Source organism: Opisthocomus hoazin, chromosome 4, assembly GCF_030867145.1.
Source record: "Opisthocomus hoazin isolate bOpiHoa1 chromosome 4, bOpiHoa1.hap1, whole genome shotgun sequence".
Classification (NCBI taxonomy): domain Eukaryota; kingdom Metazoa; phylum Chordata; class Aves; order Opisthocomiformes; family Opisthocomidae; genus Opisthocomus; species Opisthocomus hoazin.
The window spans coordinates 46,473,664-46,501,190 of record NC_134417.1 but is presented as its reverse complement, the minus strand read 5'-3'; the positions used below and the strand labels follow the sequence as shown (position 1 = coordinate 46,501,190).

At 39.6% G+C, this 27,527-nt stretch overlaps 1 protein-coding gene across 1 annotated transcript in view; it reads right to left on the bottom strand.

The window, feature by feature from the left end:
- MRPL3 (mitochondrial ribosomal protein L3) overlaps positions 1 to 24,226 on the bottom strand; it is a 31,256-nt gene extending 7,030 nt beyond the window's left edge. The window contains exons 1-9 of the mRNA XM_075418883.1: positions 24,114 to 24,226; positions 22,248 to 22,426; positions 21,160 to 21,251; positions 20,237 to 20,335; positions 16,220 to 16,319; positions 14,297 to 14,357; positions 5,555 to 5,663; positions 3,485 to 3,562; positions 2,358 to 2,435 (exon numbers count right to left, since the gene is read on the bottom strand). Of these exons, the coding sequence (XP_075274998.1) occupies positions 2,358 to 2,435; positions 3,485 to 3,562; positions 5,555 to 5,663; positions 14,297 to 14,357; positions 16,220 to 16,319; positions 20,237 to 20,335; positions 21,160 to 21,251; positions 22,248 to 22,426; positions 24,114 to 24,211 (894 nt within the window). The 5' untranslated portion in view covers positions 24,212 to 24,226. The remainder of the gene's footprint in view (positions 1 to 2,357; positions 2,436 to 3,484; positions 3,563 to 5,554; positions 5,664 to 14,296; positions 14,358 to 16,219; positions 16,320 to 20,236; positions 20,336 to 21,159; positions 21,252 to 22,247; positions 22,427 to 24,113) is intronic.
- Between the last annotated feature and the right edge of the window lie 3,301 nt (positions 24,227 to 27,527).

Below are 27,527 nucleotides of genomic sequence, written 5' to 3'. Positions count from 1 at the left end.
ACTAGGGTGCTGACTATGGCAGTACTGCTGCCTCAAGGATCCTGTTAAGCTAACAGCAGAACTGCTTTCAGAACAAAACCAGTAAATCCAAGGTGGTAACGGGGATGCTTTCCAGCCTAGGCAAGAGTTATGTCTGGGTAATGAAAAAGAGAAGGCGGAAGAAAACGGTGGAAGTGACCCAATCATGAAAGAAGCACTTAACACTTCCTGGAGGTTTTTCTCCAAGTGGAAGCGTGCAGTACCTGATTAGCAAGGGGACATTGATTTGTTTAAATGAGATCTTCATGGTGTACATAAGAATGTGCAGTATTAACACACATAGCTTTGATTTTAAAAACAGTTTATATTACAGATGTTTAATAAATGTTTGTTTTCTTAGCTCACTTAAAATCAGAAATAAAAAAATTAATTTACTAAGTCTAGTTAGAATAAAAGTTATGAGCTCTTAGAAATAAGCACTGTATTCAGAATCTCAGTGGCTTCATCAAATGTTGTATCCTTGCAGATACAACATCCGAGATGAGTGCATGCAGCTGCTACTGAACCATGTAAGCGTGTGTTTTAACAGCATGACTAGGGGAACAAGATGTACAACCTTTTGCAACAATTACCTCTTGCTTAAGAGTACTATTAAGACCCATAAAGTCTGGGCATCAAATGTTACTCATTTTTCAGCTGTATTATACTGCTTGCATGCATATGCTGTAATTTAAAAATAACATCCTACAACAAATTCACAATTAAACCTCAGACTAACATACAGCAATCAGATTCATGGCTCAGGATTAGAAAACATACTTACAACACAGTTGAAGAAAAGGTATGGATGAAAAGCCAGTCAAACTACAGTCTTAATTCTATGTCACTGATGTCATACCCAGTAATCTTGCAGAAATTATCCTGAAAACTGCTTCTTCTGGGCATCTGTTAACTGGTTTTCACTATCTTGGGAGATAAATCTGTAATGTATTCTGCAGGCTTGGGCTGGACATTACAACCAACCACTTTAGAGATACCTCACTCATTAAAAAAGGCCTTATTTCCAATGAGAGAAACACAACAACAAACTTCCTTTTTCTGTGTGTAAAATACCTGTTTGAAAGCTAGGATTGCTTTACTTAATGCCAAATAACTGTGGAGTTTGGCGCCACAACTAGGAAATACATAACAAAAACTGGATGCCTACAGTAAAACATGACAAGAACAAAGTAAACTAGTTGAAAACATCTGAACTTTACGCACTCTGTAACTTCTCAAGAACGGGATCATTTAAATCCCTACAACAGTTATGAGGATTTTAAACTTCTTTACTCTGAGGGTGACGGAGCACTGGAACAAGTGGCCCAGAGGGGTTGTGGAGCCTCCTTCTCTGGAGGTATTCAAAACCCACCTGGACAAGTTCCTGTACAACCTGCTCTAGGTGGCCCTGCTTCGGCAGGGGGGTTGGACTAGATGATCCCCAGAGGTCCCTTCCAACCCCTAACATTCTGTGATTCTGTGATCAGATATATAGGTGTAGGTACAACTAGATCTTTATAATCATTCATAATAAAGATGCTTGATACGCTGTAACCTATTAAGTCAGAAAGGAATCAACCTCCTCCAAGCAATCTGTGCTTGCAGATGTGTAGAATACACCTAAATAGAAAGAAAAGGCTATTTTGAAAATAATCCTTAAAAGTACTTTTCTTGCTTTGCTGTGGATTATTTACATTGTAAGAACACATATTAGACTCCTCATTGTTTTTCATAGACAATCCTGAAACAATCTCCATAAAATTTGAAATTACTTCTGTAGAATGCCGCAGAAAGTAACACTGACATATTTATACTGATTGCAAAGGGAACTCATATCATTATTGTGAACTTCAGCTGTCTCCTTCTGTACCTCAACTGCTCCTTGGAAAGGTAACTGCTACACTGTATGGGAATGCTTTGAATAACCTTTAAAGCACTGCTTGCTGTTTATTTCTGTTCATGACTAAAGCCCTTAAATAATATTTTGGACACCCCACCACCGCGCTATTGACTCAGATTAGTGTTAAAAGGGGATGGACCTAGCCCTGACACACACACCACAGGGTTAGAGCGACTGTGTTGGTTTATCACAGGCTGTGTGGGTGCACAAGCCCAGTGCAAACCTAAGAATGAGCTGCTTAGAGTAACTGGTGCCCCACCGCCCCTATTAATCACTCTCTTTTACAGAACTGATCCTACTGCCCTTTAATTCAACAGTACAAGATAGGACTCTGAAGAAAAGAAGATTGCATTCAACCAGTATTTTTCCTTTTGTAAGCAGAGACTTGGAGAGAGCTCAGGAGTCACTAATACCAGTAAGCTGAAACTAGCAAACCTACCTTCACCAGACAATTTGTGTGGCCGGGAACAGACCCATTTACATAAATAATATCATGTTTTGTGTTGATCCTCCACACCTAGGAGACAGAAAAAAAACCAGACATTGAGCTCATTGTAGAGATTATTCCCAGTTTTACAAACAGTAGTCCAGCAAAGCACAAACAGATTAACTGGAGGTGGTACTCTGGGGAAGAAGAATGTTCTGCACAGGCATAAAGTTGTCACAAAATTCAGTCACATGCTACTCTGAGTGCACAGCTTTCTAATGCAGGTGTTTTTTAAAACAGTTTTAAAGGACTTGTGATCAGGCTATACTTGGTAAAGCAGTCTCACTCAGCATAACGCCGACCGAAGCTCCCAAGTCTCTTTTCCCTCTAACAGCAACTGCTGTTGATAAACATCACAGGTGACAAACTGTAACAACTATGCTCATGAAAATGTTACGGCCATCATTTGTTAATTTCTTAATTCTATGAGGTGCTCAACTGAACACACACATTTTCTGTTACAAAACGTTAGTTTTAGTTAGCAGAGAGCAGCAGCAGCGCTCTTTATTGCAAACTACAGGCTAACACGCTTTTTGTGTGAACTGCAGAGGTTGCCTTCAGAGGCAGAGAACAGCCGCTGCAACAGCCCAGCAACTGCTGCTGCTACATACACAGCAGTATCTAGACAGAATCTACAACCCCCTTTTTGCACATGAAAGTGAAGGACCATGATAAAGTTATGACTTCAAACAACTCAGGCTTGGGCTGGGTTTGAACAAGTGGAATAGGCACAGAAACATTAGCTGAAGGTCACCAAAAGCCTGGTTGTTTTCCCACTTCAAAGGCAGAAGTCAAGGGACACAGTGAAAAACACATCGGATGTGGAAGTACCACCTGAAATCCCAGTTCCCAGGGACTGCACATATGCCAAGGGAGTTCAGATAATTTATTTGTAAGCCACAAGAAGACAGAAGCACGCATTTGCTGCTCTTGTCTTTCCAGCTTGCTCACTTCAAGATGCACCTGTCTGGATTCTGACAGAAACGACAGACAGTACAACCAACACAAGGCTACACCGCTAAGTCCACTGCTTGGCAATGCAACCACCTTATACACACTCTACTGCACTCAGAACTCACCTTTAATCCAAAAGATGTCCTATAGATGTTACCCATTTTACCAGGCATTTTCTTTCCACGATAAACTTTGGCAGCTTTCTAGATAAAAACAGGGCCAAAAAATCACGTAACTGCAAGAGGCACATCTACAAACTCAAGAAAAGCAGGAAAGAAAATATGCTGGTATTTTCAATGTTGAAAATACCTGATATTGAAAACATGTAATATTGATTGCCATTTTAAATACTGCCTGCTGAAGGTTAGGTATATTATCTGAAATACTTGACCTCAGTCATAAAATTCCTATAAATACTGTTGTATTAACAAAGGGATTCTAGCTTTGCTTAATATGTGTCTAGATTCAGAGCAAAATCTTCACTCATTCCATGTTTTCACTTGGTGAAAAAAAGAAACCTGTTTTTTTCTAAAACCCCTGTCAACACAAAACTCACCTGCACCACAGACCTCAGCAACCGGCAAACTTACCTAAACTACTTGTGGATGCTACCACAGAGCTCAAAATTAAGACATGTTGTAGCTTCTCCCCTCTCCCTAATCCATGAGTTTTATACTGATGTTAAAACGATTTTTTAACACATCTATTGAAGAACAGAACTTTTAATTACATTCCCTGCTATAATTTAGTGTCTGTATCCCATTTTTGTTTGGCTGGGTATAACCTGGAGAAGAAAGGTGGCAAAGAAAAGGCAGGAATAAGTGCAATAATCTTCAGTTCTACCATATTATACAGCTATTTGTCTCAGTCTCCTGAAACACTGTTACTCATTAATAATGTTTATTTTTTTAAAACTTGTGTGAAAGTCATGGTTTCATGAAATCAACTGCAACAAAATTCTCAGGGTATGATTCTGTACTAAAGAAGGCTGGATTACTAAAATATTTGCGGTGGTCAACACTAGTCCGGAAAATAAAAATCAAGGCATTGTTTTTCCCCTGTTGCATCCTTTCACCTTGTTTCCTTTTCATCATACCTAGTTCCAATAGGATTTCACATTCTATATACTTTGTGAAATTATATGCAGTGTTATTGCTTAGGAAATTCTAATTTAAAGAAAAGTAAAGAGGGGTTCTTCTGTAACGATGAATACCATCTGCTAAAACAAAGTGTTTTGTGTTCAAATATTTACGTTCTTCCAGTCTGCAGAAAAAACAGTGCCAGGTGTAAATTCATTTTCCAGTTGAAATGAAAGACTATAAATCAGCACTCTTTGCTTTTGCAGTCTCAATTACTCTAACTTTGTTGCCTGATGTCTTTTTGCTTTTATTATTCTCTTTAATACTTGTAAGAGATGCATTTTGGGAAAAAAAAAAGTTTACTTCATCAAATGCTATAAGGTATTTTCAAAAAGAAGCAATTATATCCCAAGATAGTTCCGACAGTTCCATACTGTGACAGTTCCGACAGCTCTGTCCTGTCACTCAGTTGGGTCTTAATTCTGTCTAACAAAGCCAGTTTGCAAAAATCCTCTTAGTTCAGCCTAAACGTTGTGCAGCCTTTATAGGGACAAAGTTTTAAATGCATGTGTTCCAAAGAGCTTTTAAACGAATATTGTTCATAGTTTGAAACTTAAAAATATTACTCTTTACTGTGCTTAAAAATGCTACGAAGCCAACAAATATTCTGGGAATGAAAGAGCTCATAAAGCAGCTACACAAGTCAGGCAGAGTGATAAAAGTAACTAGGGTTCCAATAGTACAATATCTGCAGTATAAATTAACGAGTAAATCCTTTCCAATTTATAAATGTTGTGATAAAAGACTCTTAGAACTCTCTTTGAAGCATTAAGACTATCTCTCTCAGCTGTACTACAAAATACCACCATTTTCCCAGCTAAAACATGTTTGCTCAGTTACCATCAATATAGAATATTCATAAACTGAGGCATAAGAGAACAGCTATCTGCATTTCTCATTATACAGGTTTCTAAACTTCCTTTGAAACAGCTGGGATTCTCTGCTAGCACAGAGTACATGGTAACATGTATTGTGAAATTGCTCATTTTTACTAAGCAGTTCTAAAAATACTGAAGAAAGTTTAAACACGAAATAAGGAGAAATAAGAATCCTCACATTGGTAGATATTGCTCCAGGACGTCTGTGAGTTTTTGTCTGGCCATGGCTGGCAGGCTGGCCTTTAAATCCCCACCTTTTCATGACACCTTGAAATCCTTTACCAATTCTGAAAAGAAAAATAATTAAGAAACAAACCTGGGTTAGTCACACTTAAGGTTTCTTTTAGGAATAACCAATAATTTCAATCAGGCTCATGACTTTTTTACCTTTAGCAATGCTTAGCAGAGAGAATATATTAAAAAAAAATCTGTATTTTATACCATAAACATATTCTAGTGCAGTATTTAAAGGCTGCTTTACAGAATAAGAAGCACTAGAAGAGAGTCAAATAGGCAAAAAGACTAACATAAAATGCTTCTTGCTCTGATGATCCTCAATACATGTACCGTAACAAAGCTTTCACCGAGTGGACACCAGAACAAACAAAAATAATAAAAAGCAACTGTATAATAATATGTACCAAAACTTAATGACAGGCCCTAAGCATCGAGAGAGGAAAGAGATGGCTGCCTAGACTAGCGTAAAAATAAACCAAGGAACATTTCTTTTGCAATCTACAATAGACTCATCTCTTAATAAGTTTTACGTGTAGTAAAAACACTTCACTCTTTGGAGCTGTACTCATCTGACGAGTAATGTTTAAGACACAATAACATATAAAACATATTTTCAGAGTCCATGTCTTAATCTTTGAGGCACATGATAGTATTACTGGCTTTGGAGTTCTCTGTTTACTGTAGGGACAAACTCAACAGGAAAAATTGCGTCACCACTGCACAAAAGAAAAGCCGATTAAAGTGTGTGTTTAAACGGGCACTGTCTATTTCCAACAGCAAAAGTCTGTCCACAGGGTTTATGGCTGCACTGATTATTAAATTAATTTAACAAGATGATCCTTTTCCTCCAATTTTCAGAAATCTTTTCTCTACTAATGCACTTTGCAATGTCACAGTCCTATTAGTTCAAGTATCCGAACCTTGTGGTCTAACACAGGAAAATAAAACTGGCTATGAGCATACATACAGCACACTGTATATACAGACTACATATTGCTGACTCCCCCAGTCAGAAAAGCAATGCCATTAAAAACAAGAGAAAATATACAAATGTGGAAAACACGAACATTCACAAAAACTGGCTTCTTTCCTCTTCCACTTGAATAGTTCGCCTCTGACTGCTGGCCTAGTTGCCTACAGCAAGTCAAACTACAGTCAAAACCAGCCACATAGAATGGAAAGACCCCCCAGAGCCACCGAACGTTAAGGAAACAAGACTTGTGCAACCACGGTGTTCCATCACTTGGTTTTCCCTTTCTCTGCTCTGAATCTAGTGGTCAATTCCAGTTAAATTTGGCACAGAAGAAAGATACCTAATTGTCTGAAATCAAAATCAATTGGTTAGAAACTACTGAGGTCTTTTTGCTCCTTTCCTACAACTAACTAAGGAAATGCTAGAATATGATTAAAGCAGTGATCTGTTCCTTTGGCTTGCCAGCTGGTCAGTTGGGCAAGTGCTTCCCACCAGCAAGAGAGTCTTTCCAGGCCAATAGACAGTGGCACAACACGGGGATGCGGAGAGGGCCAAGACTACGAGGGGGAGTCGAAGGCACCTGCAGAGCGAGGAACTGGGTTACCTGGGACCAGGAATACAAGACAGAAATCTACAGGAAGCAAGGTTTTGATACACCAGTTTCTCATGAATTAGCTTATTCTAAAAGCTTGCAGAATAAACAGTGATAGTTGTAAAAAAAGGGTCTGAAAAATACTCATGCTTTAAGAGTGGCTCAAATTTTGTCTTTTTCTATGTTTGCAGACTGCTGAGGGATTAGTAACTTTGGAATACATAACAGAAACTAAGCTATAGGAAAACTTCTATCTGTTCTGCCAAAATGCTATTTCTTCTTTAAAACTTTCTATTAGTGGCCATGTTTTCCAAGTAGACTTCTGGCATCTGTAGCTGGAAGACGGAATTAGCAAACTCTCCAAACCCAACCGCCAGTGGGTCGCATAACAACAGCTGTGCAGTTACCAGAGCAAGCAGACTGATTAATTCCTTAGCTGCAGAAACATACTTGCAATTCAGATAAAACCATACAACCACTGAAATCTACCATTTCAAAAGAAAACAGCACTGTCAACTTTAATCAAGAAGCATAAATATCTGATGTCATGAAACCACTTCAATATTTCATTCAGATTGTTCATTTTTAGACAGGAACAATTTAGAATACCGTAAATTGTACTTTTTAATAAAATATAAAAATATAGGAAATAGTTAATACTTGTAAGAGATGCATTTTGAAAAAAAAATTTATTCCATCAAATGCTGTAAGGTATCTTCAAAAAGAAGTGATTATATCTCAAGACAGATTTGCTAGTGTGTAATGATTTATGCAACAGGCTACACTCATCTACTTCATGGTCTTTCCAATTACACACGTCTTCTGTGAACTAAGAGTCAGACTTTACAATACCAAAGCCTTAGGAAATTTATAGCAAGCGTACCCAGACTAAAAAAAGAGCACTCTGGTAAACCTGAACACTCTCATGCATCTGTTGATCTGGAATATGAAAACAAATCTCCAACACGTGAAATATTCTGGCTAAAGTTGGGGAAAGATATCTCAGTGCTGAAATTAGAGTATTTTGTAATGTATAATGCTTTACTATCTACCAAAGTTCTTCCATTATATTAGTTCAATAATGTTTTAGAATAGCTTTTTGATTTGTGGAAAACTGATTGAAGGTCTCCAAATTACCTACAAATACACTTTATGACTTCTTGAACATTAATTTTCTCTTCAAGATGACTCAATTATGATTGAAAATAAAAACAAGTTTTTATTAAGAAGCTATACTTTTATTTCATTTTGGATGTTTTGATTTTTTTAAAAAGAATAAACAACGTATAGTGTTCTTCAAACATGTCAAGATGAAAAGCAATTACCCAGACAGTGTATATTTCTTCCAAGACTCATCCCCTATCTGAAGTAAAGCTGGAACCAGAATAAAAACTACAGGATTATGTAAATCAAATGTCAAGTTTAAAATAAAGTAAGGAACTACTAACATCTGTTTAAATCAAATTTAGAAAGGAGGACTGTTCAACTAGGCACTTAGTAGCTCAGCCAATATACCGTATTATTCTAGAAGAATAGTGTTTTTCCAGCCTAAGTCCACCTTGATGTGACTGTGGTCTGTTCTCAGACAAGTGGTGGATTTCTCTACTATATGCAAAAAATAAATACTATGAATAAATTTTCCATGACTCAAAATTTATCTGTATTCTAATGCAAAAATTTGACATTCTTTCAATTGTATGAAATGCAAGGTGCTTTTGAAACTAATATTCATCTTACATACACAAGTAAGAAAACTTAAGATGCATGCATTTCAAGAAATACTATGAAAAATTAGAGGAGAATTGATATGGTTTAGTTTTCTTAAACTTTTCTAAATCTGCCAAAAAATTAACTAATATTTGTAAGAATATATTCTTGTTGACCTCTGAACGATGCCATGTGTCAGCTTTTAGTACCACTTATTAATTTCAAATTGTTTAAATGCCCTCTTTGCTCTTCTTAAAAATTACTAGGTGTGAATGCACTCAGCAAATATTACCAACAAAATACAAGAAAAGTAATTATGGAAACTAAACCTAGAACAGTTTTTTGCAAAAGTCAATAAAACAAAAAAATCTCCCCAAAGAATACTGGATCTTTTATTACTTAAAAAGTCTTGAGAGTTCATTTCCAACAAGTATTTCATAACATTAAACTAGTGTGAGCTGGCCAAATCAAAAGATTAAAACATACAGTTATCACATATGCAATACATACTATTTTATGTATGCTATATATTTAGATACTCTTTTTTGTATGCTATATACACTCTTCTACGTAATTTCATATTAGCCAACATACGCATGAAAGATACCAACCAAACATGCACCTTTCCCTGAGTCACTTTTCTTATGATGATTTGCACCACAATTTCATTATAAGAATGCATCAAAAGAATCCCTGATTTCCCCCCCAAATGCCCTAACTACTGATATCCCATTATATCTTGTTCATTAAAATTAACAAAACACAATTCTAATTTAGAACAAATTCAAACATGCGTAAGAAGAGGTACAACTCCAAAATCTCTTCATAGGCATAGTACTGACAACTCCAGATATTGTCAAAAAACATTAAGGTTTGTCAAAGTGGGATCTTAATCCAGAACCATGTATTAATTAAACAGAAATAGTACACAGATTCTACTCTGAAAGAATCAGGTTATGTGTGCAGTATCTGAGATATAATAATCAAGAACCTACATTGAAATAGAATGTTCATCACCCTACTTATGCTGTTGTGATTTCTTGCTAAGATATCTTCTACCTGTTGTCTTGGCTTGAATCAAGGCCTACGTATTTTTGTTCTGATAACAGTAACATTAAACACCATATCTGAGCAAAAAAACATGCATGAGACCTATATATTTGACCTGATATGTATAATGCCACTGTTCTTCAATATATGGAATTTACTCACCTACTTTACTTAGCTTCACTGAAGTATGATTACCTGACTCCCAGGAAGCAATCACAGGTGGCAATGATATGCAAAACTAAGACACACAAATGTTCAATGAAAGGAAAATAATCTTTCTGCAGAATTAAAAATAGAGTTTAATTACACACAGTTGTTCTAGTCTTACCTGCAGGAAAACAGCTGCTCAGGTCAACTACCTAATTTTGTGCAAAACCTCATTTTCCAGGTTTGATACAAGTAAAATGGCAATACCTAATGAGCTAACTTTCATTTAGAAAGGTACTGGAATAAAGCACTCTAATTGAGCAACAATTTATTTGCTGCTAACTCTTCAAACTTAGCTAATTTAGAAGACAATTATTTAGATGCTGTAGGGGAAAAGGATTTCAACTACTCAAATAATTTCAGACAATCGTAGAGCATAATTTCAGGCTCAGATTACAATGTTAACCTAGCAAAGCTTAAACAAACCATAAACACACCAGAATCGCCACTTAATTCCGACAATTGTCTGACAATTGACTGTTGGCTTTTTCTTTGGAGTGACAAAAATTCTGATGTTTCAAAGGTCTCCCAAAATATTGATGAGACAGGTCGTGAAGTGGCAGAAAAAGGAGGTATAGTACGATTCCATCTCCATCGAGCATCAGACTACCACTGTAAGGCATGGTCCCACCTGCTCCCATCCCCATGTTTGGGTCATCCTTGCAGTAGTGCAGAAGCTCACTCAGCTGCTCAACAAGCTGGGGCATGCAGCTGATCCAGCTGAGAACCAAGCCAGTGAAGAATACAGACATCTCACACTGATCTTTTCCTTCACGCAACTCCAGACACCAGTACCAGCGACAGAAGGTCGATGGGAACTCTTTGGGAGTGAGAGTTGGGCAGCAGCCCCTATTACACTGGCTTTAAGAGGCCACAGAGGCACAGCCTGCGAGAGAAGCGTTTCTGGATGGCGTTGTGTATTTTAGCCCAAAGCATATGAGGGCTAGAACAGACCATCAGATCACAGGAATTCCGAAGTTTACTGCTGTCCCAAAAAGGGCACTAAGCCTTTACATATTTTTTAAACATACCTCTAAAGAACCAAGGAAAAGTCTTGTCATTAAAGACTGCTAAACCTAAGGATTGAGCTTTTAAATTGCTGAAAATAAGTACTTAGGAAAAAATTCAGCACTAAAGAAGACTGACAGCATGCAGACGCACTGTCTACTGTCAGTGCTTTAAAAGCTACTCATACTGTGCTGAACAAATTATGAGACTTCAAATAAAACAAACTGCATACATCTTCAACTGAACCTTCTCCTTTCTGTGAAAGTGTTTTTCTTCACAGGTATAAATGAATCAAAACATTTCAAAAGACTTCAACAAAAACATTTGCAAGAAAAGTTTAAAAGTAGTCATAAAAAAACACCCTATGCTTTGGTAACCAAATTAAGATGCTAACCAACACTTCTGAAATGTAGTGCAAGTAGTTTGTTCAAGCTACAATAAACTAAGAAAAGCTTGCTCATTTTTAAGGAGCGTATTTTTGATTTATGTCTTGGCAGAAGGAAGCATACAAAAGGATATTTTATTCATCTGAATCACTAAGAGTTGGTCAAAAACTAAAATGTCCTTCATATTCCACTGTATTATCTCCTCATTGAGGTGAAATTAGTTTTCTTTCTTTCCGCTTTAAAGGAATAATTAGAAATAATCATGCTATTAACAACAGCACTGCTATTTTCATCTATATGATTTCAAACATTGCACACTTGCTTCCTCCAGTAAAACAAAATTACTGACAATCTTAAAAATGCAGAGCACATGTTCATGTACAAATCTTTCAAAAAACGTACCAGTGGTGATAGCAAGTTTTTAGGAATTACTGTCTTTTAAGTCCATAATGGTTTGAATCAGGAAGACAGAAGTTGCAGGAAGGAAAGGAAGTCAAACTGTGCTCCCTACTATAACCCAGTTTTATGTCCTTAAGTACCTTTCCAAAATGCCCCTATAGCTTAGGATCTCTCCAGTGCCTACACTGCTCCTGAAGATGGGACTTTAGAGAGTAATGTACAAAAGCTCATTTCAACCTGCGGACCAAACGTCCCCAGGTTCTCTCTTTGTTCAGTAGGGAGCAGCTGGCTCCTCTTGAGGGGGGTTCAAAACTTAAGTATAACATGAAGTACCTCCTCCTTTTTTCCCCCCACAGCACAGCCCAAATTCTATAGCTCAATGCTATAATCATTCCCAAGATAACTTTTTTGCCCTTCACTGAAGCATTTCTCAGATATTTTTGTGACATTGTGAAATCTGTACTCACAGGTACAGTAATTAAGCATGACAGATACAGCACTCTGAAAAATCATGAAAAATAAACCACACTAAAGTATGAGACTAAGCAACAATGGATGAAATTGCATGGAATAAAGTAAAATACCCAAAGAAAAACTGAAATGTAGTCAAACAATTTAATTTTTATCCAAGAGTTAATGTATTATGATAAATACAGCATTCCGGGAAAGCAGAAATTTAGAAGAAAGCCACATTAAAACTAGAAACCAGAAAGCGAGTAAGTCACAGAAAAGGTTAAAAAACACAGATGTAGAAAGACTGGAATGATTAGATAATCATACTGGAAGAAAAACTAGGATTAAAAAAATTCTGATCTTTGGCTTAAGAATTTTTTCTCCTCCTTTATATTAGGCACCTGTATAGTAGGCTTACATGTAATATGCTACAAAGTCAGCAGTACCAAAAAAAAGTTTTTCTTAAACGGCATGATACAAACATCTGGAGAAAAGAGATTAGAAGTACTGAATTAAAAGATAGGATGGATTCACTGAACATGGCCAGGAACCCAGTCTAGTTTTACCTTGCTAGGATTTTCAAATACATATAGCAAGATACCAATCAATACTCTGTGGCTCTCACCAGTATCTCTTAACACTGCCAAAAATCTTTCCTAGTTCTTGAAATAATTCTAGCAAAACAAAGCTTTTCCGCATTAACAAAGCGTGACACAATGTAGATGGAATGACTGTGTTCCTCACCACACACTGCTTTGCTTTGTAAACAAGTTATTGTCTCTTATAGGCTGTTCACTGAATGCAACTTGGAAGCAGAATGAACAACATACAAGATCTAAGTATTACATAAGAAAGTTTGACATAGGAAAAAACTAATTCCAGTCAACTTGACCTCCTGTTCACAACAGGGTGCCCTCATAGGTGTAGTCAGGTGTAGCTAGGTTAGACCCAACTACTGGGCTGTACTGATAGAGTCAATTTCCCCACATACGCAAAGCCCTGTGAATGATATTAGACATTCTTAAGTATTACACGTGTGAGACAATTACAACAGATGTTATTTCAACAAGGCCAGCTAGGTATTACTCCCTTCCACAAAACAAAAACAAAACTATCAGCGTTATCTTTGTATCACAACACAACAACAATCACTGAAATACAGAGACAGGAGATGTCAGTTCTCCTGGGCAGTGGAACTCATGGATGTAACAGAAGATGCATGACTAGTCTTTGAGGCAAGATGCCAGTTTTTTTTGACACCCTCTACCACTTCAGCTCTAATTTGGCATTTGCAGTGGTCTGCGAGGAAATCATTCCTCCCACGTTAAAGATCATTAGCTGTTGCTGGCTAGGAGATGAGCTGGAATATCAAACAAAAAAAAGGAATTTGACATCTCTGTTGTCCTGCTAAATGTTCCACTACCTTTTTACTTTTCTTTTGGTCTGCATGACACATCTCTCTTCACAACTCTTCACCAAATCAAAATTAAGCAATCTTTCTGAGAATCGATGCCTTTCAGCATTTACTCCCCAATTCTACATACCACAGATGCTGCATTATAAACCTCTTCAATTGTGCTAAGCTTGAGCACCTCTGTCTCAAGCTGTTTGTCAAGCCCTTGCACGCTAATCATGTACGTGCGACAGACAACACATGCAGAACCATAGCCCTAATAGTATTATTTGTTTACCTGCTCTGTTCAAAATCAAACGTAAGCCCCAGCAAAGAAAGATAATTTGATATTTTTGACCCAATGTCTGAATGAACTTCTACTTCTGACACTACCCTTGCGACTGTATTTCAGCTTTTGTGAGCTGTTAGTTCAAGCCAAAGCAGAAGGGGAAAAAAAAAATTCAACCAATCTATTTGAAAGATGAACCGTACACGTTAAACCATTAGGAACCTACGTTTTCGCAGTAACATCCACGAACTGCCCGGGGCGGAAGTGAGCAGCATACAAAGGAGTACCTTTAAAAGAAGAGGAGAGATCATGTTCAGCCAAGTGTTGAAATCCTGAAACCACTCTCCAGTCATTGCCATCCAGGGTAGATTACAGTCACGGGAAAGGAGACAAAACTTTGGTTTTATTCACATATTACTTGTTGTTCTTTATAAACCTCACTAACTAAAGTAGATGCTTTGTAGTTACTACTTAAGCACACTTCTCAGTTCCTAGCCCAATTTCCAAGGAGTAGGAAGGAAGGGTCAGGGCTTTACTCAGATATGTTGCACTTCAACACTAAAAGAGACAAAGGCCAAAATGCTTCATTAGTTAAGACTCACAATAAACAGACTTGGCAAGAAAACAGAACACGCTCTACTTATAACTACTAGCCCTTCACAAGGTGGAGGGTTTTTATTAAAAAAAGAAACAAACCCCAAAACTCTTCCTTTAAAAAAACAGGGTTAAGAATAGAAAAATGTTTTGCAATGCTTCCCCTTGTTAAGGCACAGTGTTCCCAAACTAAAGACTGTGGCAGAAATACAGCTTCATCCACTGGGGAATTATCTGTACACCAGCCTTGAGCAGACGTAGTGCTACTGTCGGTCAGTGACATCACTCACCTGACTGCAATTACACTCATTCCTCTAAGTGCTTGTAATATAAAAGTCTTAATTTTAATTACAGATATATTTTGCCTTCAGCATTTTTTCATTCAAGTGCAATATTCTTTTACTAGCTTTAAAAAAAACCAGAATTGATAACTTCGTGCATTATAAATGAACTTTAATCTGAAGATCCATGCAGCTGCACCTTTAAGAGAGTTTTCAGACTGTTTTAAGCCAATTAAAAAAAAAGGAAATTTTAACTGCTTCATGTCCACACCCATTTTCATGCTGTTTTCAGATCTGTATGAATGCCAACTGAAATGATGTAAACCTTTTCTAAGTCTCAAGCATAAAAATCCTCATATTATTTCATGTTATATTTATATGATCCCTTCACACCTGGGATAAGATGCCTGTCAACTGGCAGAAAATCGTGTACATGAAGGACGTTATGTACAAAATACATACACTGCAAAATCAGTTTACTGAAAACTTGCAATTCTGTTTTGCTTCCACTTATCCATCCACACTTCCTCTTCATGTCAGATTTGATTTTTATCAATTACCACAGTCTTAAAAGTCTTGCAAAAACCTCCTCTCACGGCAGATAAAGATGTAACACATTAGAATTTCCTACCCTACATAATTCTTGAGAAAATAACTGTCAAAGAGCACAAAATGAAAGCAACCTATATACACACCCTAATAAAACCTTAAAAACGTAAAACTTCTTACCAACTCTACAAACTTCTAATACTTATTTCTAGTGAGAACGTTTGTTATAACATGTTTTAATGTGCTTTACTTTGCTAGCTGCAAGAAAAAAAAACACCATATATGACAGCCATCAGTCCTACTTCTGAATGCAACAAGAAGAAACAAAACATCAAACTGCTATTTCAGGCTCCTGAGAAACATTACCACAAACTTCTTGGTGCCCCTATCACATGGATAATCAGAGAACTACCAGTAAATGCATTCATATTTATTCCCAACAAGTGAGTCGAGGTTACTCACGCTTATTTTTTAACTCAATGTTCATATTAGCTAGTTTGGATCAGACTTCTTTTCCAGGCAAGGGAAACATACTCAGAAAAAGGAAAAATCCTACTTCTCCTCACCTTGAAAGCAAAGCCCATTTTCTCGTTTTTCCTTAAGAAAAATGTTTGTCTGTGCTCAATGACAAAGAAATAAAAATTCAGAAATTTCCATACAAACCAAAAATTAAATACATGTCATAACTTGGTTTAGATCTACAAGACGCAGCTCAAAAAGATTACCTGGTTTAATTATGGCATCATCTGTTACATTAAATGTTGTAACTTTTTGCTTCCGAGGTACTCCAGCTTCTTTAAAAATTTCCATTGCAGACTCTGATTTCTGTAACAAAGTGCAGGCATAAAAAAGAAGTGATCTTAAAATATCCAAGGATCAACCTATCACAGAAAGTGATTACAAACTGTCAGCACCACTCAGAGAAACAGATATATCATACTACACTTTTATCTTGAGACTAGCATTTTAATTCTCTATAAAATTAATTTAAAACTCCTGTGTCTGCATTTTATTTTCTGCCAACTAGGTACCATATACAGCTACATCATATAAACAAGAAATATATGAAGAGTTCTAAGATTAGAAAAGAGAAACCAATCATTTAGAATGTACATAAAATATATTACTGCTTTTTAATGACTTTCAAAAAGTTTTGTAGCAATTTTAAAGCATTTTCTCTTTTTCAAAGCCTCTGATGACTTAGTTCCACACCACCATAAATATAATTTATTTAACTAACAAAACCACAGAAATAAAGCCTGGTCTTGCAGAAACTTTTCAAAATGCTTAATTCCCACAAAAGAGAATCTAGAGTCTCTGGAAAAAAAGAAAAATGAAGAACAAGTTTATGATTCATGTATTTTTAAGCTATACCAAGTACACGCAGTATCAAACCACTGCTGACTTACTAAACAAGGGCTCTTCTTTTTAGAGGAGTCTGACAAAATTAAAAGTACTTAAAAAATATTCTCAACTGTTTTAAACAAGACAACTCACAGAACAGCTGACCACTGAGATGATACCAAGCAATGGAAACAGTGATGCAGCAAAACTGTGGTCATAGTTAAAAAGCAATGCAGCTGATTTTTCTTCAAATGAATTCTCCTAGAAAGCAATTTAAACACCTGACAATACTGTCACACCTGGATAGTCACATCTCTGAGGTTCACTTCTCAGAAGTTCTGCGTAGTTCTCTCTCTCTCTCAAAAATAATTTTGTGTATTTTAAGACAAAATAATGTGACTAACTGCAAAATTATTACTTAGTTTATTTTTAAAATCTGCATGTTGCCCTTCCTTTTGTTTTTAAAAATCTGTTAAAAAAGCGTTAGGAGAACAGAGGAAGTTCTGTGAAGAATGAGGGAACAAGATGATGACGATCTCAGACACAAACCAAAAATTTTAACTTTATGAATCTGTCCTTGCTGGAGGAGAGAGTGTGGATACAAAGTCTTTGAGAGTTAAAGGTTTTTTTCTGAGTGATTTGTGAACTCAAGTTAACAAAACACTTCAAATACTTGTTTAAAAAAAAAAAAAGTCATCAACTAAATACAAAATCTCCCCTACGACCACAAAAATTTGAGGCACCAACGGAGGACAACTGTATTAAACTGTAGTACCATATGTAAGAATTAAAAATAAAGAAATCCCCTTTCTACTAAATGCCTGCATACCAATCCTTTATTTCTACTGTTAAGTAAAACTGCTGCCTCAAATGACAGCAAGGGGAGCTCTATGCTCAGCATGGGTGCCTGGAAAGAGCTACCACAGCTGAAGAGAAGCACAGTGAAGTCAAAGGGTAAATATCCCTTACACTTCAAAAGTCCTACTATAGCCTTGCACTGTTCTACTCCAACAAAAAGTTTTCCTCAAGCAGTCAAGCCACAGAGATGTATTTCTACAAAGAACACACTACAGTCTTTACAAAACCTTCCTAAAAAGCAATACTGAAGAGAACATTGAGTGAATCTCAGATATCCTTAGTTTTAAGAAGGCCAGCAATTTTCAGATTTCCAGTATCACAGGAAAATGATCAATACGCCCTCACTTAAGGGAGGCATGTAAAAATATTTTTGACAAAAAATTGTTAGAACAGTGACAGAATTGTACTTTTGAGAATAATTTTGCATGTAAAAAATCATGAAAAATCTGTTCACTTGTAATAGACTGACATATATCAAGCTAAAAAGGAAGAAGAAAATCTTGCTAAAAATGGAATACCCCTTATCACTTTTAAGCAATTTGACGCTCAAAACAAATACGAAACTCTCTGTTACTAAAATTACTGAGGGAATCATTAGACTGAATCAAATCAGTAGCTGTGAGGAATCTGAGGAAGACAGATGTTCCTATGAGGAAGTAACAGAAGATAGACTGCTTATGCTAATACAATACAGTATCATTCGGCTTTCTTTTAATTCTCACATTCAGACAATTCAAAGAGAAAAGAAACACATAAAAAGACTGATAATCATAGGAGAGCAATGATTCAAACCTGCAGCTAAACCACAGAGAGACATAATTTGTTAGTACCTTAACAAGTAAAATTGTTCAGAATCTGCATGCTAAATTCTTAGACATCATGTAGTTTATACAATGATAATGATAACAACAACAACAGTACAGAGCTCAGTCTCAGCCCAGGCCCTCACCACAGATTTGTCTCTGTATATTTAATCAATTTCATTACTGAGTCTAGGTTCAACCAAATTATAATAGAGGCTAACTTGGAAAGAGTTATATCCAAGAGAATCATTAACAGAAGTCAAACTACTCAAAAATCGTTGAGTTGGCTTTTTAGGTACTTCTGCTTTGAAAGAATTTTCTTAGTTCACAAGAGCTGTTTAAACAGAAATTTTCTGTACTCCTGCTTACTTCCTGCACATTTTTGATCTGACAACATATTGAATCACTGCTAACATCACCTTTACGAAAAGATCAACTGTAAGAACTCTAATGTGCGTAATACAACTTGAAAATTATTATTCACATGATTATTGCATGTTTTAAACCAAGGAAGCAGGAAAGAAAAAAACACAGCTGTAATTTCTCCATGAAAAATGTCACACTTGGAAAGTGGAAATGGACTAAACTGATAGGACAGATACCTGAAAGGCAGAAGCATTAACGGTAAAACATGGCCTAAACCCACTGAATTTTTAAAAGAGGTACCCTAAAATACAAGTCTGTTCAAAATAAGTTGGATATACTAGAAAAGCCAACAGACCTGTCAAATGAAAAAAAACTCCTTCTTCCCTCACCTTCACTAAAGGAAAAACAAGTACACAGATTCATTCTGAGGCTCTAGGACAACCTTCTGTTTGAAAAAGGGAAATATAAGTCCTCGAAAAGCCACAACCACCAACTGACATAATCTGCTTAATAATCACAAGCCCTATTTTTTTTTTTTTTTTTTTTTCATTTGCCTAAATCAAACAAATGAGTGTCAGGATACTGCAAGAAGTGAAAAGTGTTATTTTATAGAAATAATGGATCATAGAAACTGCAGTCCTTTGAGGGAAAGCTGTGTTCCTGCTTTGATCTATAATTCAATTTTCCTCCTCAGGAATGACAGCTCTGCTAGACAACCTTAGCCACTGAAGGCGGCTGGGAATTCCACATCAGGCATTTGGGCTGTCTAAAAAAGTGAGTGGTTTTGATATCGCTGTTGATGAGCTATAATAATGAAGCTATCTTCCTGACAATGTAAGTCTTAACCTTCTTCATCAGTAAAACTACATGCAAATTAAACAGACACACCTGTGTAAAAATTACAACTAAAGCTAATAAAACAGTATGGAAGAGTAAGCTAGAGAACAAAGTGTTCCAAACCACCGATGAAGCTGGCTAAGTTTACCACAGGCCATTAACGCGTGTATCTTGCAGTCCTGATCTCATATTGCATCGCCACAGATGTGGCGAACACACATGTTCCTACACTGCTAATGGCCCTTCAGATCCTTTCATCAGCACGGGACATTGCACATCAAAGCAACTTCCTACACGCACAGCTTTCCTAGAGACAACGGGTAAAACTTTCAAAAAGCTCATCTTGCTGCTCTCTTAACCAAGAACCGACACCAGCATTAGGAAACAAGCAAGGGTGGATGTAACAGGTGATCACTTCCAAAGCATCCACGTCTGCCAATTAATCTTTTAGAGAAGTCTACCTATGCTACTTCTGTACTGTAATCACAACAGAAACAACTATTCTAACAAAATCACCCAAAATAGTTCACTTACATAAAAAGGAGATGCGTTTTTGCCTCCAACAAGTAGCTTAGCTGTTTTTCCACCCGACTCTTCCTTTGAAACGTATCTTAAAACATGGCAATCTTGCACCTTAAGAAAAGGAAAATAGTGTTTGAGTATAAGCAGACATGTACACTTTGATACCATAGTAAGAGATTATCAAAACAAGTAAAACGAAGTCAGTTCCTGTTTTCACTTGAATCTATATAACAGCAGGTACAGCCTAGTGAGTGTGTTACGTTTTTACCACAGACATTCTTTCTCCAGTCAATTAAAGGCTTATCTTAGAAAAAAACTAGTCGAATGCAAACTGTATTTTCATAAACGCTCTAGAAATCTAATAAGCTTTTATAGTAATCTTGCAAGATCCGCAAAACCCCTACTGTATGCAGCAGCAAAGCTTACAGTAAGAGCCCACATTTTAGACTGCTGCTCTGTTGCCCTGTAAACCTGACGTCCTTTACAGCACTGGTTCATCTTAGGGCAGCAACAGGTCAGCGAAACAGCTTCATCACAGTAGTAACTGCGAAGGAATATGAAGCAGCAGCTTCAGGGCTACAAACACTCAGCAACAAAGATGAAACTAATCCCAAAGGGCCTGCAGGTGACAAAAGAAAGTGAAGTGGGGTAGTGAACCCCAACTTTATATTGTCCTCCCATCTCCCCTCACCTAGGTAATACCATGCACAGTTCTGCAGTACTTGAATACTGGAGGCAAAAGGCACACTGCTCCTAGGAAGTTTAGGGTATGAAGAGAGAATAGGCACGGTGTAATACACTGGGCTGAAAGAAATCTTTCATTTTGTTAGGGATTTCCTGCTCTGTAGAAGCGGTAAGTTTCACTTTTGCCTGAAACTTCTGGTTAACGATCTGAATACAGTATAGGAGATTAAATTAATTATGATTTATTTCACCTTAAGTAGTGTGACAGCATGTTTTTTTCCCGACTTGGTCCATATTGGCATCATTCCCAGTTTTACTGCAACAACACCAACTCTGATGGAATCTGCAGATCAAAACAGAACACAGATGCAACTCCACACTTCATATCTGAAAGAGCCCATCTCAAATCCTGCAAAGTCCCATTAGCTCAGATCTTACCTAAGGAGTTGAAGGAGGAGAGAAAATATCGCTAACTCCCTCCTGATAGGCTGGGAATAACCTGTTTATTGTTTTTAATCCCACTAGCAGTAAAATTCTATCTGTTTCAGTTGTGTTTGACAGAACATGCAAACTAGTTCACCATTACGATTAGAACAACCAATGCTTCAGACTCCTTTTTTTAGAAAATACAAACACCCACGTAGAATATTAGAGCCAAACTAACTATTGAAAATACTGCAGGAGGTTCCTCCCACCCCAACCTTTGCATATTTTTGTCACTGTAATTGTACAGCAAAGGCAACCTGTCAAGTCCGACTTCCGACAGCCTGCGGCATGAAAAGTTTGAAAAATGCTCTTTGTTCCAGTTTCCACAGTCATACCCCATCTTCTCATGGATTTGTAGACTGTCAGGTTGTTGTTTGCTGTCAAATGATGGGACGCTTCTGAAGGCTCAAAAACTTTATACTGTGTTCTAGTCCATAAGACTTTGGAATCAGCGAACAGAAGTGGGATGTATTATACACTATGCTTTTTCTTCAGAGACCAGCAATATTTACAAGAACATTTTTCAAGTTCATAAATTTTATAGTCTAGGGAGTCTTGTTTGATGAATTCTTAGTTCATGATCTTGTTACTGTGCAGCAGTGGGACTGTCCAAGCACTGATTTGGACTAAAACCAAAATTCTTACAAGGTTCTTAACATGCTGTAATATTTTTAATGTTTTTTAGAGAAATTATGTATTACATTCACTTATTTAGTAGGAGATGTATCGGATGATTGATGTAAAATCAAAAAGGGGAATACTTTAGAAGACAATCCTGATGTCACTGAACGCAACAACGTAACAACAGTAATTTCAGCATGAGTTTGGTATTTCAGGAGAGACACTTTCTCACCTGGTTTCCATTCATTCAGCGGCCATGGCTCATCTTTCAGAGGGCACAGCTTGCTGGCTGTCTGAGCTTTGTATTCCTCCGCAGTTGTCTTCTTGAGGAACTGGACATTCTCTTCAGAAAGATGCTCGTGCCACCACGTTGTATTGTTAACGTGCCTGACTACAAAGCCCAGCTGCCCCCTTTCCAATGGTGGGAAAAAGTTTTAAGTGCCTTATCAGTTCAAATAATGTATCATAACACATATGTTTGTAATGTAATACATACTACATATCATAATACAGTATACAGTCATGAAGACTGAAATTACACTAGCAAGCTATTCAACCACCGTCACTCAAACTGGCCACCCCTGACCAACAACACCCAATTATTCATCATGCTCTCATCTAATTTTTAAAGTATTCTAAAATAAACCAAAGCAGGGCAAGAAATAACAAATCAAAAAAACCCTCCTTTTGTGATAAAAAAAAGCTAGACCCTTGAATGAGGAGATGGCAGTGGGTGTTGTTTAGTTTAACTTTAGCAAGGCTTTCAACACAATCTCCTGTTGCATCCTTCTATCCAAGCTGGGATGTTATGGCACGAAGGCAGGGCTATCAGATGGGCAAAAAGCTGGGTGGATCATCAGGCTGAGAGAGTCATGGTTAATGGTCTGCACTCTACCAGAAGGCCAGTTACAAGTAGAGTTCCTCAAGAGTCTATTCAGGGACTTGCCCTGTTGAATATCTTTATCAGTGACCTGTGAGAGGGGATGAGTTCATCCTTCTTAAGTTTGCAAATAAAACTGAAGGGAGCAGTTGATAATGCTCAAAGGCTCCCTCTGCCAGTCAGATGGACAGGCCAAGAAGGAACCTGAGGAAATTCACAAAGGAGAGATGCAAAGTCCCACGCCTGGGATGGAATAACATCTCACAAGGGTAGAGGCCGTGACTTCAGCAGATCTGCTCCCCAGCCAGGCAAGGGCCCTGGGAGTCCTGCGGGGCTGTACCAATAGAGGCATGGTCAGGAGATCAAAGGAAGCAGCTGTCACCCTGTCTTCAGCACTCCAGGCAGACCGTATCTGCAATACTAAATTCAGTCTTGGGTCCCCAAAACAACAGGGATGTTTATAAATGAGCAAGTACAGCAGTGGTATGCAAAAAAACAGGGGCTGGAGTACTTGCCCTACGAGGAAGATTGAGGTAACGGGCTTGTTTAGTCTGGAGAAGAGAAGGCTTAGGAGGGACCTGACAGAAGCTTTCCAATACCTATGAGAAGGTTACAGACCAGAGACAGGCCATGTTTACCAAGGTGCCTGCCAGAAGAATGAGAGAATTAGTATAAATGGAAAAAAGGGGTTCTGATCTGATTTAAGGAAAAAGTCAGCCTGAGGACAATTAAACGCTGGAACAGAGGCTCAGGGAGACTGTGCAGCCGCTGTCCTTGCAGGCTCTCAAGGTCCAGCCAGACAAAGCCCTGGACAACCTGGTCTGACCTCAGAGCTGGCCCCCCACTGTGAGCAGGTTAGACCAGACTCCTGAGCTCCATTCCAGCCCCAACAACTCTCTGATTTTACACTCGCTGCTAAGCAGCTCACTGTACTGCCATAACTTTTGTAAGAGCTACGAAAAGCTTGAACGGTCCCCAATCCTCCTCAAGCACAATGAGTATTTAACGATGCGGTTAGCGAATGCATGCAGAGTCCTCTCCAAACGGCGCCGCCGAGGGGAAGGAAGGGGAGGGAAGGGGCCGCTGAGGGGACAGAGAGGGCCGCCGAGGCGTCCCTCACCGCGGGGCTGCGGCAGGGGCCGAGCCCCGCTCTGCCCCCGGCCCTCCCCGCCCGTCGCCCCCCGCAGCAGCCCCCTCCCGTCCCAGCCCCTCCGCTACCTGCCGCCGGAAGCCCCCGCCGCCGCCCGAAGCGGCCTCCCCGGCGCCGCCGCCCACAGCCGGCCCCCCAGCCGGCCCAGCAGGCCCCAGCCCGCCATGCCGCGACCGTTGGCGGAGCCGCCGCCGGCTTCCGGCGCCGCCTGGTCCGGCGCTGAAAACCTTCCGCGCTGCCTCGGGAGAAAGGTTCCGGCCCGCGCTCACGGCGGCGGGAGACCGTGTACGCAAAAGTTAACGTAAAAACTCCCGAACCAGCCCCAAAACGCGGTCGTGCGTCAGCCTTCCCCCGCACCGCTGGAGCCAGCGGCTTCCTAGAGCGGCCCGGCGGGACAGGTTGCTCCCCCGCAGGCGAAGGTCCCTGCCCCGCGGCGCTGCCTGGCGCTTCCGGCTGGGCCCTGACTGGCGGCCGGCTGGGCTTCTGCTGCCCGAAGGCCCCGCGGGTCAGGGCTGCGGCACCGCGGCCGGAGGGGCTTCTCTGGCCCGGGGCGGGGGAGGCAAGGCCTCACCCAAGGGGAGTGGTGGGAGAGGAGGCGCAGAAGCTGCCATGGCCGCCCGTCCCCCTCGAGCCCACCAGCACTGCCATCACTCCAGCGCCGCCATCCCGGCCGCGAGCTGGCGAAATCCAACAGAGGAGTGTCGATAAGGGGAAGCGTCAGCGGTGGGGGAGGTTTCTCGCTGGCAAGAACTGCGTAGGCACGCGGGGTGGCGGGACCCTCGCGTGGGTCCCAAACCGCCCCCCACCCTGCGGGCTTCGAGCAGATGGCTGGGGCGGGAGCCTCCTGGCTTGATCAAATCGCTGCTCCAGGGTCTGATAAAACCTTTCGAGCGGGTAGGCCACGTAATGGCGGGAGGGCAACGTTTGTGGCAAATGTTAAAGTTGTAGACAGCGACGTTGCTGGTAAAGTTCACATGGGTGGGCCAGGCGGAGGGTATCTGGGCAGGCTGGCACAGGGCCGGTACCTCTGCCTCTGGCTTCGGTGAGATCTGCACTAGGTAGGACAGTGAATGGGTATGAACCCAAGATTCCCTCTTGGTTTCAACAGAAATATCTTTTTTAAAGACATGTGACTGTTCGGTGTGGTCAGCTGAAGCCTGTCATTGCTTCTCCTCTTTACCTTGCCACTCCATTTTCCTCCCCACTCTGGTAACTGCGCGTGGGCATTGCGCTTGAGGCTTGTGGCCAGCTAACCGGATCCGAAAGAGGCTGTAGGCACCTCAGTGGGTAACTGAGCAGATTTCTGCTGTTCACACCGAAAACCATGATCCAGAAAACTACCAGCAGCTTTCACGCACACTCCGTGTCCTTGGGCTTACTTGTCCTTTTAAGAAGTAAACACATAGTGCGTTCAGAAATGCATCTCTCAAGTTCACAGTCCCACTGACACTCCCTCTCCAAAGCTGGTTAGACATCTCCGTTATAACAGTGACCTCTGCATCTTTTCATTCTCTCCCTGGCATCAAGCACAGCAACACCACAGGGGTGTTGCTAAATTTCATGCAGTCATATTTTCTACTAGAGTCCACTAGTCGCTTTATGCTGCTGCTCTGACAGGGCCTTCTATACCAGGAGGAAGAAAGGATCGAAAAATGTTAGAAGTGATACCTCCCAATCTCTAAGCACTGTGGCAACCCTGCAATGGTGCTTAGCCTGCCAAAGTCCCCAGGAAGTAGCAAAATGCTATTTATCCCATTTTGAAGATGTGAAACCATGACACACAGCAAGATTAAGTGACTTGCCAAGTCATGATGGATATTCCCAGCTAGAGAAGAGGGCTCTCTTGATGCTGCCTAGCCTTATTGCCACAGTATGATGCATTTCTCATCTAGCATGTTGCACAGCTGAAGTGACGCAAGATTTTATGTACCAATGACTTGGAAGTGATACGGGGGAGATGCGCACATTTTGGGGAGAAAAGTTTTAATGCTGTACTTCTTTTCTCCTTTTTAATATGATGACACAACATCAAACCTTTTTTTTTCCTTTTGGTGCATGCAGCTTTTCATGATGCTACGGAGGCATGAACTATTGTCAGTTTGTGTGTGTGTGTGGTGGGGGAGTGCGTATAGCAAAATGGCTGCAACTCTGAATGCAATCAGGTTGCAGACTGCCTGCTCTAGTCAGTGGGACAAGAATATAAATGCCTCCCGAACACAGCAGTGAAAGGTTTTCTGCACAGTAGTAGAAATGACTAGCACTTTTTTGGAGAGAGGGAAGAGAGAGAGCCAGTGCCCATTACAAAATAACCTTCCCTGCCAGTCTGCTGCCTTGGGTAGTCCTCAGAATTGCGGGAATGAGGAAATGGAATTGCCACTTTTGAACTGGCAGCCTTCACAAGAGAGAAGTCACATGGGTTTCACCTGATCAGTTTGGAAGATCTCCCCAACTATGAAATGAAATTGGAAAAACAGGAAAGAGGGGGTGTGAGTGCGTCCAGCTGATGGTTTGCAGTGAATGCTGCAAGCAAATGTGCAGCTGGGCTGACCAGTATCGCTCGTAGAACTCTCTAATTGCTGAAATTGCTGCTGGTAAAGTGCAACTCCTCAGCCCAGGACTGCAGGCAGAAGTAAGACCTGTGAGTGAAGGAGGACGGATGGTGCTATAAACTGTATTTTCCTTGTGGCAAAATGGCACTTCCTGTAAATAAAGGGAAAAAACAACCTGAGAAGTGTAACCTTATCCTAGGAGTCCTCCAGCTCATCCTTCCCATTCAGAAATACGTGAATGTAAATGTACCAATGCTTTGTGCCTGGAATGTCCATGCTACTTAGGAGTAAAGGGAGTTTGTCTAGTACCTCTTTTACTCTGGAAAGGCTGGATATAGGTTTAGATTTACATAGCAGGTGTGACTGCAAGACCCATGATCCCAAGTGAGAAAGTTCAATCTGAAAAACCAGTGGGGTTCTTGCTGGGAGTAAGCCGTGTCCTGTTTGTGCAGCCGGGAGGTAGCTCTGTTTAACCTGTCAGTGCAGGTCTTACTGCAATACAGTAGTGAGGCTCACTAAGCCGTACGCCCTTCCATCACAGCATTTGGTGTGTGGGTGAACCTCAGGGATGTTGTTGAGCGTTGCAGAGCTGCAGGGCTCTGTCACAGAAATCTGCTCTGAACTGGGGCCTTCCACCTGTGTATTTGTGGGAATAGCACCTCTGCAACCTGCAGCAAGCCTTGGCTTAGACCACAGCTCTCCATCACACTCAGTGGGTCTCTAACAGATCAAACTGTAAACATTTTAGCTGTCATCAGTTGTGTACCTTTGATATTTGGAGACTAAAAGAAAATAGATGTCTTAAAGCAATACTATTATTATAATTTCCTTTTCATTTCATACCTGTAGACTCTTTCATCAAATGCTGTAGAACACTATGTTGCTTATCATGGTAAGAACTTCACATGGGTAGGTTTTACCTTAGGGTAATTA